Source organism: Phocoena sinus, chromosome 7 (assembly GCF_008692025.1).
Source record: "Phocoena sinus isolate mPhoSin1 chromosome 7, mPhoSin1.pri, whole genome shotgun sequence".
NCBI classification, from domain to species: domain Eukaryota; kingdom Metazoa; phylum Chordata; class Mammalia; order Artiodactyla; family Phocoenidae; genus Phocoena; species Phocoena sinus.
The window spans coordinates 33,764,019-33,780,403 of record NC_045769.1 but is presented as its reverse complement, the minus strand read 5'-3'; the positions used below and the strand labels follow the sequence as shown (position 1 = coordinate 33,780,403).

The window sequence follows — 16,385 nt, the reverse complement described above, 5'->3', positions numbered from 1 at the left end:
TCCATTGTGTAAATTACAATAATTTATTTAAAACATCCCCCATTGATGGGATACGTAGGTTGTTTCCAATCTGTTGCAACGAGTGACCTTAGGTATAAGTCTTTTCACATGTGTGCTTGTATATGTAAAAAATGATAGCTTTTTGACACTTTTCTAAGCAAGAGGCAGAATGTGGTTTTTTTTAAGACCTCACAGCAGCGTGGTTTGTGGGAGCTTAGTTCCCTGACCAGGGATTGAACCCAGGTCCCTGGCAGTGGAAGCGCAGAGCCCTAACCACTGGACCACCAGGAAATTCCCCAGACTTTCAAATTAAGACTACTGTACTTCTTTTTCTCACAGGGACTCATCAAAAGATTCTTTCCAAATCCCCAACTCTCTCTGCCTCCATCTCCCCGTCTGTGAAATGAGAAGAATATTTCTTGTCCCTGAAGGCTCATAGCTGCATGTTGTGAAGACTCAAGTTTTATTCTTCTGAGCTTTGAAATTCTTCCAAAAGAGGAAGCTTGTTTCTCCCTTTTAATCCAATTTCCTGTTAGGCTAAAAGGATTTATAAACAGAATTTTAAAAAATTTATCTCTTTTCTAGTCTTCTAACTTTGCTGTTTACTGGACTGAGGCAGGTTTTTCTTGCAATCATTTTTTTAAAAACTTTCCATTTATTCAGACATGATTTTTTTTTTTATTGCATCAGGCCAAATGTGCTTTGTCTCCAAAGAGATAAATGCAAAAGAAAGAAAATTGCTTAGCTGTTTTAGGTTTTTTTACGTCAGAATATCTCATCAGCTGCAAACACTAAGCTAACAAGTGAGAAACACGCGGGGCAAAAAGCCATCAAGCAAGAAGAGAATGTCAAACAAATTAGCAGATAACTGTGTCTTTCCAAAGCAGCTGGGGTATTTGATAATAAAGAGGAAAACTGTCAACTAAAGAGTGAGGAACTTTAGTCCCAGGAGAGGATTCTAGGGCCCTCAGATTCCTTCTCCACAGCTGAAATGAAGCTGTGGATTAAGCAGAGATCCAGGTGACAAAGGCCAAGAGCTGGCCTTATCAAACACTGAGGGCTTTACTTGAGTCACTGACTCTACCTGCCACGTTTCCTTGGCAACTGAAGTGCTGTTCTTCCAATCCTCTAGAGAAGACCCATGGTTCTCAATCCTGGCTGCATGACGGAATCACCCAAGAAGCCTTAAAATGCCCCAGCTCCATCCAGAAAGTCTGATTTTAACATTTGGGGTTATGTCCTAGGAATCTTTCTTTTTTTTTTTTTTTTTTTTAAGCTTCACAAATAATTCAAAGACACAGCCAGGGTTGGAAGACCATCGTTATATAGATTTCTGGGTGGCGGGATTGCAAGCAGCTTGGTGACTCAGAGAAAGAAGGAAGAGGGGATTCCACGTGATAAGAAACCTAATCTGGGGACTTCCCTGGTTGGCACAGTGGTTTAGAATCTGCCTGCCAATGCAGGGGACATGGGTTCGACCCCTGATCTGGGAAGATCCCACATGCCACAGAGCAACTAAGCCCCTGCGCCACAACTACTGACCCCATGTGCCACAACTACTGAAGCCTGCACACAGCAACGAAGACCCACCGCAGCCGAAAGTAAATAAATAAATTTATTTAAATAAAAAATAAAAGGAACCTTATCCGTGGTAATCCTGGAAGCCCTACAAAAGGCCAATCCGATCCTTTTGCTGCCCTGTTTTAAACCCTCAGTGCCTTCCATTTGTTTTCAAGGTAAAGGCCAAAATCCTTAAACTACCTCCAAGGCCCTGAGAGTCTGAGTCCTCCCCACCCTTCCCACTTCACCCCATCTCTGCTCTGGTCACACTGGACCTCCCTCAAATCCCTAGAGGTACTCTGTTGCCTTCTGCCGGTCGGCCTTTGCCTGTGACATTCTTTTTCCCACATATGCCAGGCATGGAGCACTGCTCTGATGGATGGGACAAGCCTCCCACAGAGGAGGACAGATAAGGACGGTGCTCAAGGCCACTGCTAAGCCCACCTGGCTCTTCAGGGCCCTTCACGCTGGCAGCAAAATTCTTGGACACAAGTTAAAACAGATAGACAAAGAAGAAGAGACAACTAAGAAGACTGGATTCCCTTTGACCGAAGGGCATATGGACCCTAGGAGTGCTGGTACTTATTCTGTCTCATGTGTTTATTGTTGTTGTTAACCTAACAGGAAAGTGGAGATGAACTGGACTATCATGAAGAGCCTGGAGGACCCCTCAGAGAATATCACCCAGGCCCTCAAGGTAGAAACAGCTGGGTTGGGTTTTATAGTCTGATTGCAATAATTGTGGGATGAACTTTGCACTGTTCAAAGATGTTAATGAGGAATGACCCTTCCATTTCCTCTCAGGTCATGGGTTGGAAGTCAGAATACAGACTCTGATGTGCTCTTACTGTATCACAAGCCAGCTGATGGTAACATGCTTGTATGTCCTTGGACTTATTGAAAGATTTATTTCCTGCCAGCAGCTGCAGGTTGATAGAAGAGAGTGGAGACTTTGGGGCATTACAGAAAGATCCCACAGGCACCTCTACCTCTGGCTTCTCCTGCTTTCATAGGCTCCTGGATACGCAAGTGAGGGAGCTGAGGTTCTCTGCCTAGAGGGTTAACATTCCACAGAGGGGGGACCAGCATCTTTAGAGACCCAGCCCGTGTCGCCCACAGCTCTGGGTGGCCAGAGCTCCTTGAGTGTGACTTCCTCCAAAAATGATGCTGCATTTGATAATCAGGATGATTCTTGGAAGACTGGGCCACAACTGGGCTTTTTGGCATAGTTCATATTTTGATACCCTGAACTGGACTCTAAGCTCTTCCCTGGGGTCACCTGGGCATGCTACGTGATGCTGCAGTTAGCTAGTCCCAGGTAGCAGAGCTGGTCTTCATCCTCATTGCTTCTTGCAGGGGTGGAAACAGATGTGTGAGAGATGTATTCTCAAGGAGTGGATGCAGGGCCTGCCAGCCAGAGTTGCACTTGTCGTTCACTGTACAAAGGCGTCCAGCAGAGGGAGCGAGAGGGGCTGAAATCCAGCCTGTGCTGCGCACCCTGAGCCACGCACTCCAGCACTGGGTGCATCCACCAAAGGAGGCTCCTTTCCCTACTTGGCCCTTCTACGGGAATGCCTTTCTCTAAGTCCTATAAGGTGCTCTATATAGGCTAGCAGCAGCAGATCTGGGCAGCTGAGTAGAGAGCATGGGCTCTGGAATAGGACTACCTCTGCCTTCACATCCCCGCCTCAGAGTCCTCAGCTGACGTTGAAAACAGTACTGCCCGGGTTTCCCTGGTTGTGCAGTGGTTGAGAGTCCGCCTGCCGATGCAGGGGACACGGGTTTGTGCCCTGGTCCGGGAAGATCCCACATGCCGTGGAGCGGCTGGGCCCGTGCGCCATGGCCGCTGAGCCTGCGCATCCGGAGCCTCTGCTCCACAACGGGAGAGGCCACAACAGTGAGAGGCTCGCGTACCGCAAAAAAAAATTTCACTGTTTCTGGATATCAGACAAAATATTATGGTAGCCTGATCCCTGTGTTCGGTCAAACTTTTAAGCAAGGTTTCTGCTGACATAGGTCTCTCACCACCTCCATTTCCAAAGCTGAGTGACAATAGCCAGGGAAATGTGTTCCAGTCTTCAGATCTTCCATATCGTAAATCACATGTCTAGATTGTGAGCACTGAAGAGGCCCCAAGGTCTTGGCCAAGTGCAGTGGAGGTTTTAGGCAGCGTAGAACACGGCCAAAATCTAAGCAATGACCAAGTCAGTCAGAACAGATTTCCTGTCTCCTGACAGAGAGAGAGAGGCCCAGCTGAGTTCCATAAAGGTTATTCAGACAGACTTTAAACGCAGTGAAATATCACCACAGAAAATTAAAGAAGGCATTTGCCTGTCCCGAATGACAAATGCTAATGTTTAAAAAGAATTTCAGATCTTTGAAGGGAAAAAAAAGGCGGGAGTGCCAAGGAATTTTTTTTTAACTATTTAAGGATCAATTTTCCCTTCATAGATCTTACGACTAATTGTCAGGATTGTTTTCCTACTCTAAATTAAGTAGTGATCTATAAGATTAATTATAAGCAGTGAGCCGGGGCCACATCCAATGAGAAAAGCATGAGTCTTGGTCTTGGTGAGAATACAGCATGCAAGTTTTCACAAGATAGGTCAAATCAGCAACCTCCAGAGAGGGTTTGGGAAATGCTCATTTTAAATACAAAACTTTTCTTTCTGCCTCTCTTTCCCACCCCCAAAGTCCAAGGAAAGAACATAATTTCCATTCTTGTTTCAGTTCTTGTTTATTTACTAGGCAATGGTTCTCAGACTTCGGTGTGCCTCAGAACCACCTGGAAGGCTTATAAAAATAAAGATGTCTGGGCCCTGCCTCCAGAGTTTCTGATTCACTAGATCTGGGCTGAGGTCATAGAATTTGAAATTTTATTAAGTTCCTCAGTGATTCTGAGGCTAGTGGTCCAAGGACCACACTTTGAGAACCACTGCCCTGGGCCTTGCTTCCAGAATTTAGTTCTCTGAATTTGGCAGTGACTCAATTTAATCTGTTCTTTTAAATATAATGGGAGTAGGAGGATTGGAGGACACTGTTTAGGCAGCATCACAGTGATCAAGAGCATCTATTATCAAGTCTGAGTCCCGGGGTTCAAATCCTGGTTCCACCACTTGCTAACTGTGTGGCCTTGAGTAAGTTACCAAACTTCTCTGGGCATCTTTTTTCTACATCTGTAAAATGGAGATACTAATAGTATTTATCTTGTGGGGTGGTTGTGACATAAAGGAGTTAATACATGTAATGTGCTTATAAGAATGCCTGGCACACAGTAAGTGCTCACTAAAGGTTAGGTATTAGTCTGTTTCTTAAAAACCTTAATATTAGTAGCCTTATCAGGAGAGACTTGTTCTAAGTTGATAACATGATGTAACACGATGCTTTATTTACTTTCCAAATCAGTCTCAATTGCAGGGAGTGGAGGTGGGATTGCTTGCTCTTGGGGAACTGGCTGAGTCCTCTGCGTAAGTCCTCCTCTTACTTAAGTCCAGGGGTGGGCAACAGACCCAATCTGAATGAGGTTATGTTGTGGTAGTGACATAACCCCTTGGAATGTGGCAGAACTTAAGATATTATCAATAGCTTTGAGAGATTTGGGGAGCCCTGAATGAGTGCAGAGGATCCCTAGTGAGTAGCCTGAAACAATGGGGGGTGGGGGACAAAAGGCAAGTCTCACAGAAAACCCTAGAAACCAATGAGCCATTTCTATTCTACCAGGAAAAAAAAGGCTCAGAGCATCATTGCTTTATTCAAGAGACAGATATGTAGTAGTTAGGACGTTGGTTCTAACAAAGACCAAAATAAAGTGACTTCAAACGAGATGGAAGTTTTACTTCTGTCTCATGGAAGAGTCCAGGCTGGCAGGCAGGCGGTAGGACAGCTCCGCTCCACAGGGCTGTCCAGGGACCCAGGCTCTTTCTCTCTTATCGTCTCTCTGCCACCCTCTTTGCTATCACCCTTGTCTGCATGGTCAAAGCTGGCTCAGCTTTTCCCTCACCCTGCAGGGCAGGAGAGGAAAAGGCACAGCTGCCTTTTAAGGGCCTGATTCTGGACTCACACCTCTTCCACCTCTGCTCATATCCGCTGGCCTCCTACGAGCGAGGTTGGGGAATAAAGTCTCTTGCTGGGTGTTCACGTGCCAAGCTAAGACTCGAGGGGAATGGACATTAGGTGGCAGTTGGCATCTCTGCCACGTGTGGGTAGATGGCTCTGTCTTGCAGATGCTACCACTTTCCTACCTCGTGGACTCAGAGTCACCATGGTGGGTCATTTCTCTGTTTGCTGCAGACACCATGCGTGTTTTAGGCGCCCCCTCTGTGACTCGCCTGAGAAGAGGAGCTAGAGCATCCCTGTTTCCTCCATCGGTCTTTACAGTGTCAAAGGGAGAGCTAAAAATTATAATGCATTTGCGAATTTGCCTGATAACTTTGAAAAGTGCAGAGACTCCTGTGAGGCTTCGGTGCTGTCATTTCCACTGACCCCAATGGGAACTGCCTAAGGAACCAGACACCCTTCTTTGAAAACAAGCCCCTTATTAGGTAGTGGCCAATACCAGCTGCTCTCCATTGCCCTCTCTATCACTTGACACTGCCACTTCCCCCAGAGCACCAAAGCATAATTCAGTTGCACACATGCTTATTGGGCAACCACTAAGTACCACTTTATAGCCCATGTGTTATGTATGTTTCTTGAGGACAAGGACTGCGCCTTAGTTAGCCAGGCCTAGCAATGTTCCATAGACGAATGAATCCAGTGAATGGAGGAATGAATGAGTATTCAAGAGATTCAGAGATGACAAAACCAAGGTTCCTACCCTCAAGAGCTTGCAGTGAAGACTCAACTTTGGGCCTGGCACACACCCTGTGAAGAAACAGTGCCTGCAAGTGTTAGCAAGGTACAAGTCCTCCAAAAGGGGTGCACTCACAGACCGAAAGCCACCAGCCAGGACCTGCATCTCCACCAAAGACACAGAAGCAGCCAACAGGGGTCGTGAATGAATAACGCTGTTGGGGAAGGACGAGCAGGTGAGGAGGGTGCTGGCCCCACTGGCTTCTAGGTTAAGGGCCCACTAGCTGCCATGCCTTCATTAACCCGACAAGACTGGTCTAATCAGTGGTTAGTGCACTAAGTAGTTACATCATAGTAGAGCTAGAAGGTGAGACTCGCTGGTCTGGACCCTTTCTAGCTAGAACCTGGGGCCTTGTTAGAAATGTAGAATCTGGGGTCTCACCCAGACCTACCTGTGCTTTAACAAGACCTTCAAGTGACTCGTGTGTCCATTATTATTTGGGAAACCCTGGAATAGTCTCACTGAGGACCCTGGGTTTCAGATTCGACAGATATCGGTTCAGTTACCAGCTCTGCCTTTGATTAGGCCCATAGTCCTAGGACACATAACTTCTCTGAGCTGTGGATTCCTTTTCCATAAACCATGGCGGTGGGTTGGATAATCTCTCAGTCCCCATCCCACCCTCATGCTGTTTTTATCTATGACTCACCAGGGTTGCACAGTGATAAGCAATAAGCAGCAGGGCCAGGACTGGGGCTGGCCTCCTTCCCAAGCTCCTTCCACTTCACCTGCTCCCAGGGAAAGCCAGCCACCATTTTAGCGTGTCGCACATAAAGCTCTGCCACCCGTCACCCTTGGGTGGGCCCTGACCAAGAGAGTCTCGAAAGAGACCAGCAGTCCCCATGCTGCACGGGGGCCCAGGCTCAGCCACAGCGGCCAGTGAGTAAGAGCCCAGCGGGTCAAGAATGAGAACACAGTCTTCACCACGGTCCTCCCTGTACGGGCATGAGGGCTGCAAGAGACCTGCTGGCCTCTCTAGGCTTCCACTTCCTCATCAGAAAATAACACAACTGACCTTCCAATCTCTTCCTTCCATTTCCTATGACTCAGTGACCTTGGATTGTTTCTGTTAAGGGGAAGAGTAGAAGTCTCAGTGTTAGCGCTGAGACAGCTCCAGGGTTCAGACCCCAGGTTTCAGGCCTTCTTAGGTCTTTAACCACTCGCTGCATGAATGGAAATTGCCTTCATTTACTTAGGACCCTTGCTGATCCCCTACTGAGTGCCAGGCCCTCTGTGGTTGGATGAGACACACTCCTTATGAAGCTCCCACTCTAATAGAGGAGCCAGACCTGGGCAGGCATGGTTTAGAACCACCTCTGTGTTCAATGTGTTTAGTGTTCCCAGAGAACACAGGAAGGACAACTGATCCAGACCAGCATGGGAGAGACAGGGAAAAGTCAGGGAGGGCTCACTGGAGGAGGTGATGCTGGACATGATGGAAGGAGTTTAGTGAACCCAGAGTGCATTTGCAGTGAAGCCATTAAGACGGGGGTAGCAGTTCACACTCACTGTGTGCCAGGCATCAGGCTAAGCATTTTCTGTAAATTGTTTCATTTAACTTTTATAACAATCCTGTAAAGAAGGAGCTCTTATTATCTCCATTTGCCAGATGAGAACACTGTGGCACAGTGAGGTTAAGGAACATGTCCTTGGTCACAGAGCTGGGTAGAGGCGAGGCTCCAGACCTGACTGACCTCCCAGACTCCATCTATAGAGATCAAGTCTGGTTGTTAACAGTTACCAAAAGGAGCGTTTGCGGATCCTGGAGTTCTGGTAGGTAAAGGGCGAGAAAGCAAAAAAAGTCAAGGCGAAATAGAGAAGAAATGCTTCACACACATATAAAGTGGAGAAACCGAAATGAAGAGAATCTTCAGGCAAGTTTTTCAAAAAGAAAAAAAAGAAGTGTGGCAAATCGGGGGAGCGAGGAGAGGACGAAAGGTCCCAGCAGGCGGCGGCGGGGCGCGCCTTCCATCGTCTTCCCGCCCCCCACCGGCGGCTCCAGGGGCCGGCGGCGCCCGCTCTCCCGCCAGTGGCGCCCGGCGCCGCCGCTCCGCCAGCGCGAGGCCGTCTCCACCTGTCGCCTCTGACCTCCTTGCAAACGGAGCTCCTTGCAGCGAGCTCGGGACTCCAGGCTCGGCTTGCCCCAAAGGGTCGGCTCTCCGGGCCGCATCTGTTAGTCTTTTCTTCTCCTCTCTGCGGTAGCTTGTGATGTCGCTACCCGCTGGCACCTCCTGCGGATCCCAGGCCTGGGTGGAGACTCACAGAGCTAGACAGTCTCAAAATCTACCAAACAGGCCGACTTAGACTCTAGGGAAGAGGTGGGAGGCAGGCAAACGGGAAACACCTTGAAGTGCCAGACAAACAATTTAAACTTTTAAATTTATAAAGCTTATCTTTTGGCTACTTTTCCACACATCGTCACTTGGGTGGAGAAAAGGGAAGGAATTTTTGGCACTTACTCTGCAGAAAGACACTTTGCTAGGTACTTTCTTTTTTGTACTTTTATCTTATTTTATCCTCACCACAACCTTATGAGGTAAAGTACATTATCTATATTTCACAGATGAGGCAAAGGAGGCTCAGAGAGGTTAGGTAAATAGCCCAAGGTCACACAGCCAGTAAGTGAAGGAGCTGAGATATGAACCCAGGTTTCTATGACTCCAAGCCCCTGGCTCTTTAAGAGAGCCATCCATGTGTTTCTGATTAGGAATAGTCACAAGGTAGAAGAAATACCACAAAATAATGGCAGCATTTTTTGAAAGCCAGCATGAAACTTGGAGATTATTTAGAATCTCTAGAAGTTTTTTTATATTGTAGATAAAGGAAACTGAGGTCTAGAAGCCAGGAGAATTGTGCAAAATCGTGGCTAATTATTAAAACCAAGGTAACCCAAGTCTCTCTCAACTCAGTGTCTGTAGGTGTTTAGTTTAGTTCAATTTAGTTTGGTTTTGAAAGCATTTCCTCAGGGGCAGTTCCTGACTCCAGGAATAAACAGCTCCAAACGGAGCAAGTGGGGACTTCCCTGGTGGTCCAGTGGGTAAGAATCCGCCTTCCAGGGGACACGAGTTCTATCCCTGGTGGGGGGAACTAAGATCTCACATGCTGATGAGCAATTAAGCCCACTCACCACAACTACTGAGCACGTGAGCCACAACTAGAGAGCCCAAGTGCCACAACTACTGAGCCTGCATGCCACAACTAGAGAGAAGCCTGCACACCACAATGAAGAGCCCGTGGGCCACAACCAAAGAGCCTGCATGCCGCACCAAAGATCCCACAGGCCGCAACAAAGACCCAACACAGTCAAAAATAAAATAAATAAATTTTTTTTTTTTTAAAAAAAGGAGCAAGTATAATGACTGCCCAATCTGTGCCAAGAAGTGAAGCAGCCAGTGATGCAAAAATTTCTCTTAATGCTGGGGAGAAAATAAGGAGACAAGAAATATGTGCCCAGGAGTTGAGGCACTGCCATTACATCAGAATCCACAGCCTGGAAGATGGCACTACTGCAAAGGGCCACCTCACAACATGGGTTGGGGCTCCTCACTTCCTCTCTGCGTGAGGCCTGCACAGTCACCCTACACTGCCAGGCTGTGCTATCTGGAGCCCTGGTACTGGCTTCAGCATAGTCCGCTAGTTCTTATCAGCCTACATCAGGGGTCCCCAACCCCTGGGCCACGGATCAGTAGCGGTCCGTGGCCTGTTAGGAACTGAGCGGCAGGTGAGCGAGCGAAGCTTCATCTGTATTTACAGCCACTCCCCATCGCTCGCATTACTGCCTGAGCTCCTCCTCCTGACAGATCAGTGGCGGCATTAGATTCTCATAGGAGCTCAAACCCTACTGTGAACTGCGCGTGTGAGGGATCTAGGTTGCGCGCTCCTTATGGGAATCTAATGCCTGATGATCTGAGGTGGAGCTGAGGCGGTGATGCTAGCGCTGGGGAGCGGCTTCAAGTACAGATTATCCTTAGCAGAGAGGTTTGACTGCACAGTGACCATAATACATCAATTGCTTGCAGACTCATATCAAAACCCTATCAGTGAGTGGCAAGTGAAAACCAGCTCAGGGCTCACACTGGTTCTGGTGAGTTGTATAATTATCTCATTATATATTACAATGTAATAGTAATAGAAATAAAGTGCACAGTAAATGTAATGAGCTTGAATCGTCCCAAAACCATCCCTGTCCCCCATCCGTGGAAAAATTGTCTTCCACGAAACCGATCCCTGGTGCCAAAAAGGTTGGGGACCACTGGCCTAGATGACCTACATCCTCTAGTATAACTCCTTTATTTCTCCTTATGGAAAGTATTTTCAAAGTTCTCCTCTATAGTGGGAAGTGACACATCCTTAGGACTGTTTCTGGCTCACTCCACTCAGCCCAGGATGGAAACCCCAGGGAAGACCCCAGAATCCCAGAATACAGTTGTTGCCCTTTGACCCTGAAAATTCTCTTCACCTTGCAGGAAGTAAAGCTCATTTCTAACTTGAGACCTAAATTCATCAAAACCAAAAAGCAGTTGAAAGTAGAGACAAGAACAGCATAAGAAGAAAATTTATAGACCAATCTCACTTATGATCAAAGATGCAAAACTCCTAAATGAAATATTAGCCAATCAAATCATTATACACACACACACACACACACACACACACACACACACACACATACATATCTATATACCATGACTGAATTCAGTTTACCGCAGAATTAAAAATGGTCTAACATTCGAAAATCTGTTTCTGTACTTAGGGTCATCTCAATACATGCAAAAAGAAAAATCAATTTATAAAATTCACCCATTCATGATTTAAAATTATCAAACTAAGAATAGAAGAGGACTTCCTGATTTTGATAAAGAGTACCTACCAAAGGACTTCCATCGTGGCGCAGTGGTTAAGAATCCGCCTGCCAATGCAGGGGACATGGGTTTGAGCTCTGGTCTGGGAAGATCCCACATGCCGTGGAGCAACGAAGCCCATGCACCACAACTACTGAGCCTGTGCTCTAGAGCCCGCGCCACAACTACTGAAGCCCCCGCGCCTAGAGCCTGTGCTGCACAACAAGAGAAGCCACCGCAACGAGAAGCCCGTGCACCGCAACAAAGAGTAGCCCCTGCTCGCCGCAACTAGAGAAAGCCCGCGCACAGACACGAAGACCTAACGCAGCCAAAAATAAATAAATAGATAATTTTTTAAAAGAAAGAGTACCTACCAAAATCTGCAGTAAACATCACACTTTAATGGTAGAACTTCAGAAGCAGTCTCTTTAGAGGCAGGACTAGGATAAGGACGCCCTCTCTCATTGCTTCTTATTCAACATTGTACCAGTACAGTAGGGTAGGCAAAATAAAGGAAAAGGAAGAGGATAGAAAGGAGGAAATGACATTGTCATTATTCTCAGACAATAGTATTACCTATGTGAAAAATCCGAGGGCCTCTATAGAAAAGCTATTAAAAGACAAGCCATTAAAAGACAAACAAAAAAATTCAGCAAGATTACTAAATATACATCAATAACAAAAATTAATTGTGGAAAAAAATAGTATTTGCAAACATAAAGTACAATTTATAATGCAATTTTAAAATAATTCTTATTATGGAAAACCCCAAACATACACAAGGATGGACAGAACAGCACCAATGAGTTTCACGTACCCATCTCCTGGCCAATATTGTTCACCTATATTCCCAATTCCTTCCTGCCTTCTATAGTATTTTGAAACAAATTCCAAGCTCATATCATTTTACCCATATACACTTGAGTATATATCTTTAAAAGACAAGAAAAGACTCTTTTGACATAACCGTAATACCGCTATTGTACCTAAAAATTAGAACTATTCTTTAACATAATTGAATATCCAATCCGTTTTTTCAACATTCTAATTGTCTCAAAATTATTATAATTGTTTTAGACTTTGTTTGCAATCGGTTGATACGGCCTTTTTTTTTTTTTTTTTTAATTTATTTTTGGCTGCGTTGGGTATTCGTTGCTCAGCCCGGGCTTCCTCTCGTTGCTTCCTCTCGTTGCGGCGAGCAAGGGCTACTCTTCATTGCGGTGTGTGGGCTTCTCATTGCAACGAGTTCTAAGAGCACAGGCTCAGTAGTCCTGACGAACGGGCTTAGTTGCTCCGCGGCATGTGGGATCTTCCCAGACCAGGGCTCAAACCGCTGTCTCCTGCGTTGGCAGGCGGATTCTTAACCACTGCGCCACCAGGGAAGTCCTGACACATGGCTTTTAGGGTCCATTAATTTATCGAGTCTTCTCATTTCTATTTTCTTTCCCCTCACTTAGTTTATTTTCAGGAAACTGGGTGACTTTTAATGTAGAGTTTCCCACAATCTATACTTTGCTGATTGAATCCTCAAAGTATAGTTTAACATGTTTCTCTGTCTTCTGTATTTTCTGTAAGTTAGTACTTGGATCTAGAGACTTGATCAGATTCAGGATTGGCTTTCACAAGACCACTTCATGGAGGGCATTGTGTTCTTCCATCAGGAGATGTAATGTTTGCTGGTCTCTTCACGATGCCACCAGCTACAGATCCATTCATTCATTAAAGGTTATGAATTACTTGGGAAACTCCTACCAAAAATATTTCTTTTCTCTTCTACTATTTAGTTATCTAGTGGTACATATTATACAGGAAGGCAGAATAAATGTAATTTTAAAACATATGTATCAATAAATTTTAAAAGCAATAAATCAATAAATCTAAAAAAAGATGTGTTAGACGTTCATGAAGAAATTATAAAATCTTATTAAATTAACTAAAAGTAGGCCTGAATAAATATAACATTCTATATAGTGCTATATATAATGTTCAAAGATTTGAAGGTGACAGTTCTCCCTAAATTAATCTATAAATTCAATGCAACTCTATTTTTAAAAATCCCCAGTAGGGTCTTCGGTGGAACGTGATAAGTTGATCGCAAAATGCATAAAGAAGTGTCAACAATAGCCAATACAATTTTTTTTTAAAGTGTGGGGTCCCCACCAATGAATGGGTCTCCCTGGAGTAGTTAGTTAGTTAGTTAGTTAGTTAGTTGTTTATTTATTTATTTATTTTGGCTGTGCCGGGTCTTAGTTGCAGCATGTGGACTTGTCAGTTGCGGCATGCAAACTCCTAGTTTCAGCCTGCATGTGGGATCTAGTTCCCCGACCAGGGATAGAACCTAGGACCCCTGCATTGGGGGGGACTACCCACTGGACCACGAGGGAAGTCCTGTCAATAAAATTTTGAAGAAAAACAAAGAGGAAGAGTTTACCCAGCCACATATCAAAAATTACTTTAAGGCTATGATATTGACTTAGGGACAGACAGAATGGAGAATCCAGAAATAAATGCACCCATATACAGAAATGAAATGTGACAGAAGTGGTATTAGAAAACAGTGGGGAGAGAATGAGCTATTATTCCCTATATAATTTTCAGATAACTGGTTATCCATTTTTTAAATTCTTACCTCACAAAATAACGGATGTATTCAGGATCTAAATGTGAAAAAGTAAAATTCTTAATCTTTTAGAAGAAAATATACAAGAATATCTTTATGAATTTGAGAAAGGGAAAATTTTCTTACCCATGATTCAAAACACAAGCCATAAAGAAAATTATTGACAAACCCAACTATATTAGAATTAAAGTTTTTGATATGTTAAACAGAGTTAAAAGACAAATACAGATTAGAACACAATATCTGTAGTGCATATAACCAACAAAGAATTAGTACCCCAAACGCACCAAAAACTGCTACAAACAGAGAAGGCAAAAGACAATCAACCCCGGGCTTCCCTGGTGGCACAGTGGTTGGGAGTCTGCCTGCCCATGCAGGGGACACGGGTTCCAGCCCTAGTCGGGGAAGATTCCACATGACACGAAGCAACTAAACCCATGTGCCACAACTACTGAGCCTGTGCTCAGGAGCCCGCGAGCCACAACTACTGAGACCGTGTTCCACAACTACTGAAGCCCACACACCTAGAGCCTGTGCTCCACAACAAGAGAAGCCACTGCAATGAGAAGCTCGTGCACCGCAACGAAGAGTAGCCCCCGCTCGCCGCAACTAGAGAAAGCCCGTGTGCAGCAACGAAGACCTAACACAGCCAAATATTAATTAATTAATTTTTTAAAAAAAGACAGTCAACCCAAATGAAAAATGGGTGAAAGATGTTAATAGGTAATTAACAGAAGAGGAAACCTAAATAAATGACCATTTATTTCTTAGTCAAACTTGCTACTCAGGAAAATTCAAATGCAAAGAAAAAGAGATATTTCATAATACCAGATTAGCAAAAAATTTTGTCTGTAAATATTCATTATTAATGAGGATATGGAGTTTTAGAAACTCAGAGCAATTTGGAAATACCCAATAAATTGAAGATGCATATACCCTGCAACTCAACAAGTCCATTCCCAGGTATACGTTAGAGAAACTCTTTCATGTATGAACAGTGACTCACTCAAGAAGGTTCATTGCAGCATTGTTTGTAATCACAAAGAACTGGAAATAAAAAAGCCATCAATAGCAAAATGGATAAATAAATTGTGGTAAGTTTATACAATGGTATAATAAGGTACAAGAGCTTAAAATAAGTGAATGGAAACTGTATGTATTAACAGGGGTTAATCTCAAAAACAAGATTTTAAGCAAAATAAAGCAAGTTGCAAAAGTGACATAAATGATATTACTGGTACGAAGTTTTAATATGTAAAATCATATTATATGTTGTTTAGAAGTGCTTTATATGTGGTAAAGATATAAAAATATACATGAGGACAGTGTAGGAGAGAAAAAACTTTTCTTCTACTCTCTTAGAGGCCCTGCCTGGGCCGGAAAATTAAACTGACAAAGACAAACTAACAGGAGAAAAGCACACAAGTGTATTTAATGTAAGCTTTATGTGATGCAGGAGGATTCATAAGGAAGTAGTTAAGCCTGAGCATCTTTATACTTGGTTTGATGAACAGTGGACAATGTGATAGTACAAAAGGTAAGTGCAAAGGGTAATTAACTGGGGGAAACAGAGCAAGGCCTGTTTGTTTGGGTTCCTCTCAGAGTCTCTCTGTCTTCAGGGATAAGGGCGCCCCTTTCCTCCAAGTAGAACCTACCTCTCACATGAGTAGCCGTCTCATAACCTACACTGCCCTTTCTCAAATTCCTTCAGCTTAAAATACTCAGTATGCCAAGGTGCCATGTTTGGGGGTAGCATATTCTGAACCCAGTCAACTGATAAATACCAAATTTAAGAGAATGGTTACTTCTGGGGAGAGAGTGAGGGAAATAGGATTATATGTGATACAATAAAGTCTTAGACTATATCTTAAATGTTTTCTTTAGAAAAAAAATGTGAATCAAATATGGCAAACTGTTAAGATTTCACAAAGGTAGGTGGTAAGTTCATGGGTAATCATTATACGGTCGTTTTTCTATACTCTGCATTCCTAAAATATTTTACAGATTTTTTTAAGGCAGTCAAAAGTTGTAGGTTATTATTCAAAGTACTGGCTTAGTTTATTCCAATACTTCCTAAATATAAGGTTATTTTACTAGAGAAACAAAACAAAACACCCTGCTACGATCCACGTCCCAGCGACAGGATTTCAATTCTAATCAGTGGTGAAATCACACCAATTGTAGAACCCCATCTTTTGGTCAATACAAACGCGCCCTCTGCTGGTCATATAGTGCCCTGTCCCAAAGTTCAAAATAGTGGGGAAGAGCAGTGAAACTTGTCCAATGAGACAGCTTTTACCAAGCCAGCCAAGTTAGGGAAAGAAACTCTCACAGAATTCCTCTCAATCACAAAAATACTTAAATCAGCTCCCACTCTCTATTACTATTACATATGATCCAAGACAAAATAAATTCCAGGGTACCACCGCAATCAACCTTTCCAGTTCCCTCAACCACCATGTACATTAACAATTCTGTCCCTACTCCAAAGTCTGGAGGTTGATGTATGAGA

General features: G+C 44.2%; 1 protein-coding gene across 1 annotated transcript in view; it reads left to right on the top strand.

Annotated features, from left to right (window-relative positions):
* KIAA2012 (KIAA2012 ortholog) overlaps nucleotides 1–16,385 on the top strand; it is a 117,070-nt gene that overhangs the window by 81,299 nt on the left and 19,386 nt on the right. The window contains exon 15 of the mRNA XM_032638640.1: nucleotides 2,185–2,257. Within this exon, the coding sequence (XP_032494531.1) occupies nucleotides 2,185–2,257 (73 nt within the window). The remainder of the gene's footprint in view (nucleotides 1–2,184; nucleotides 2,258–16,385) is intronic.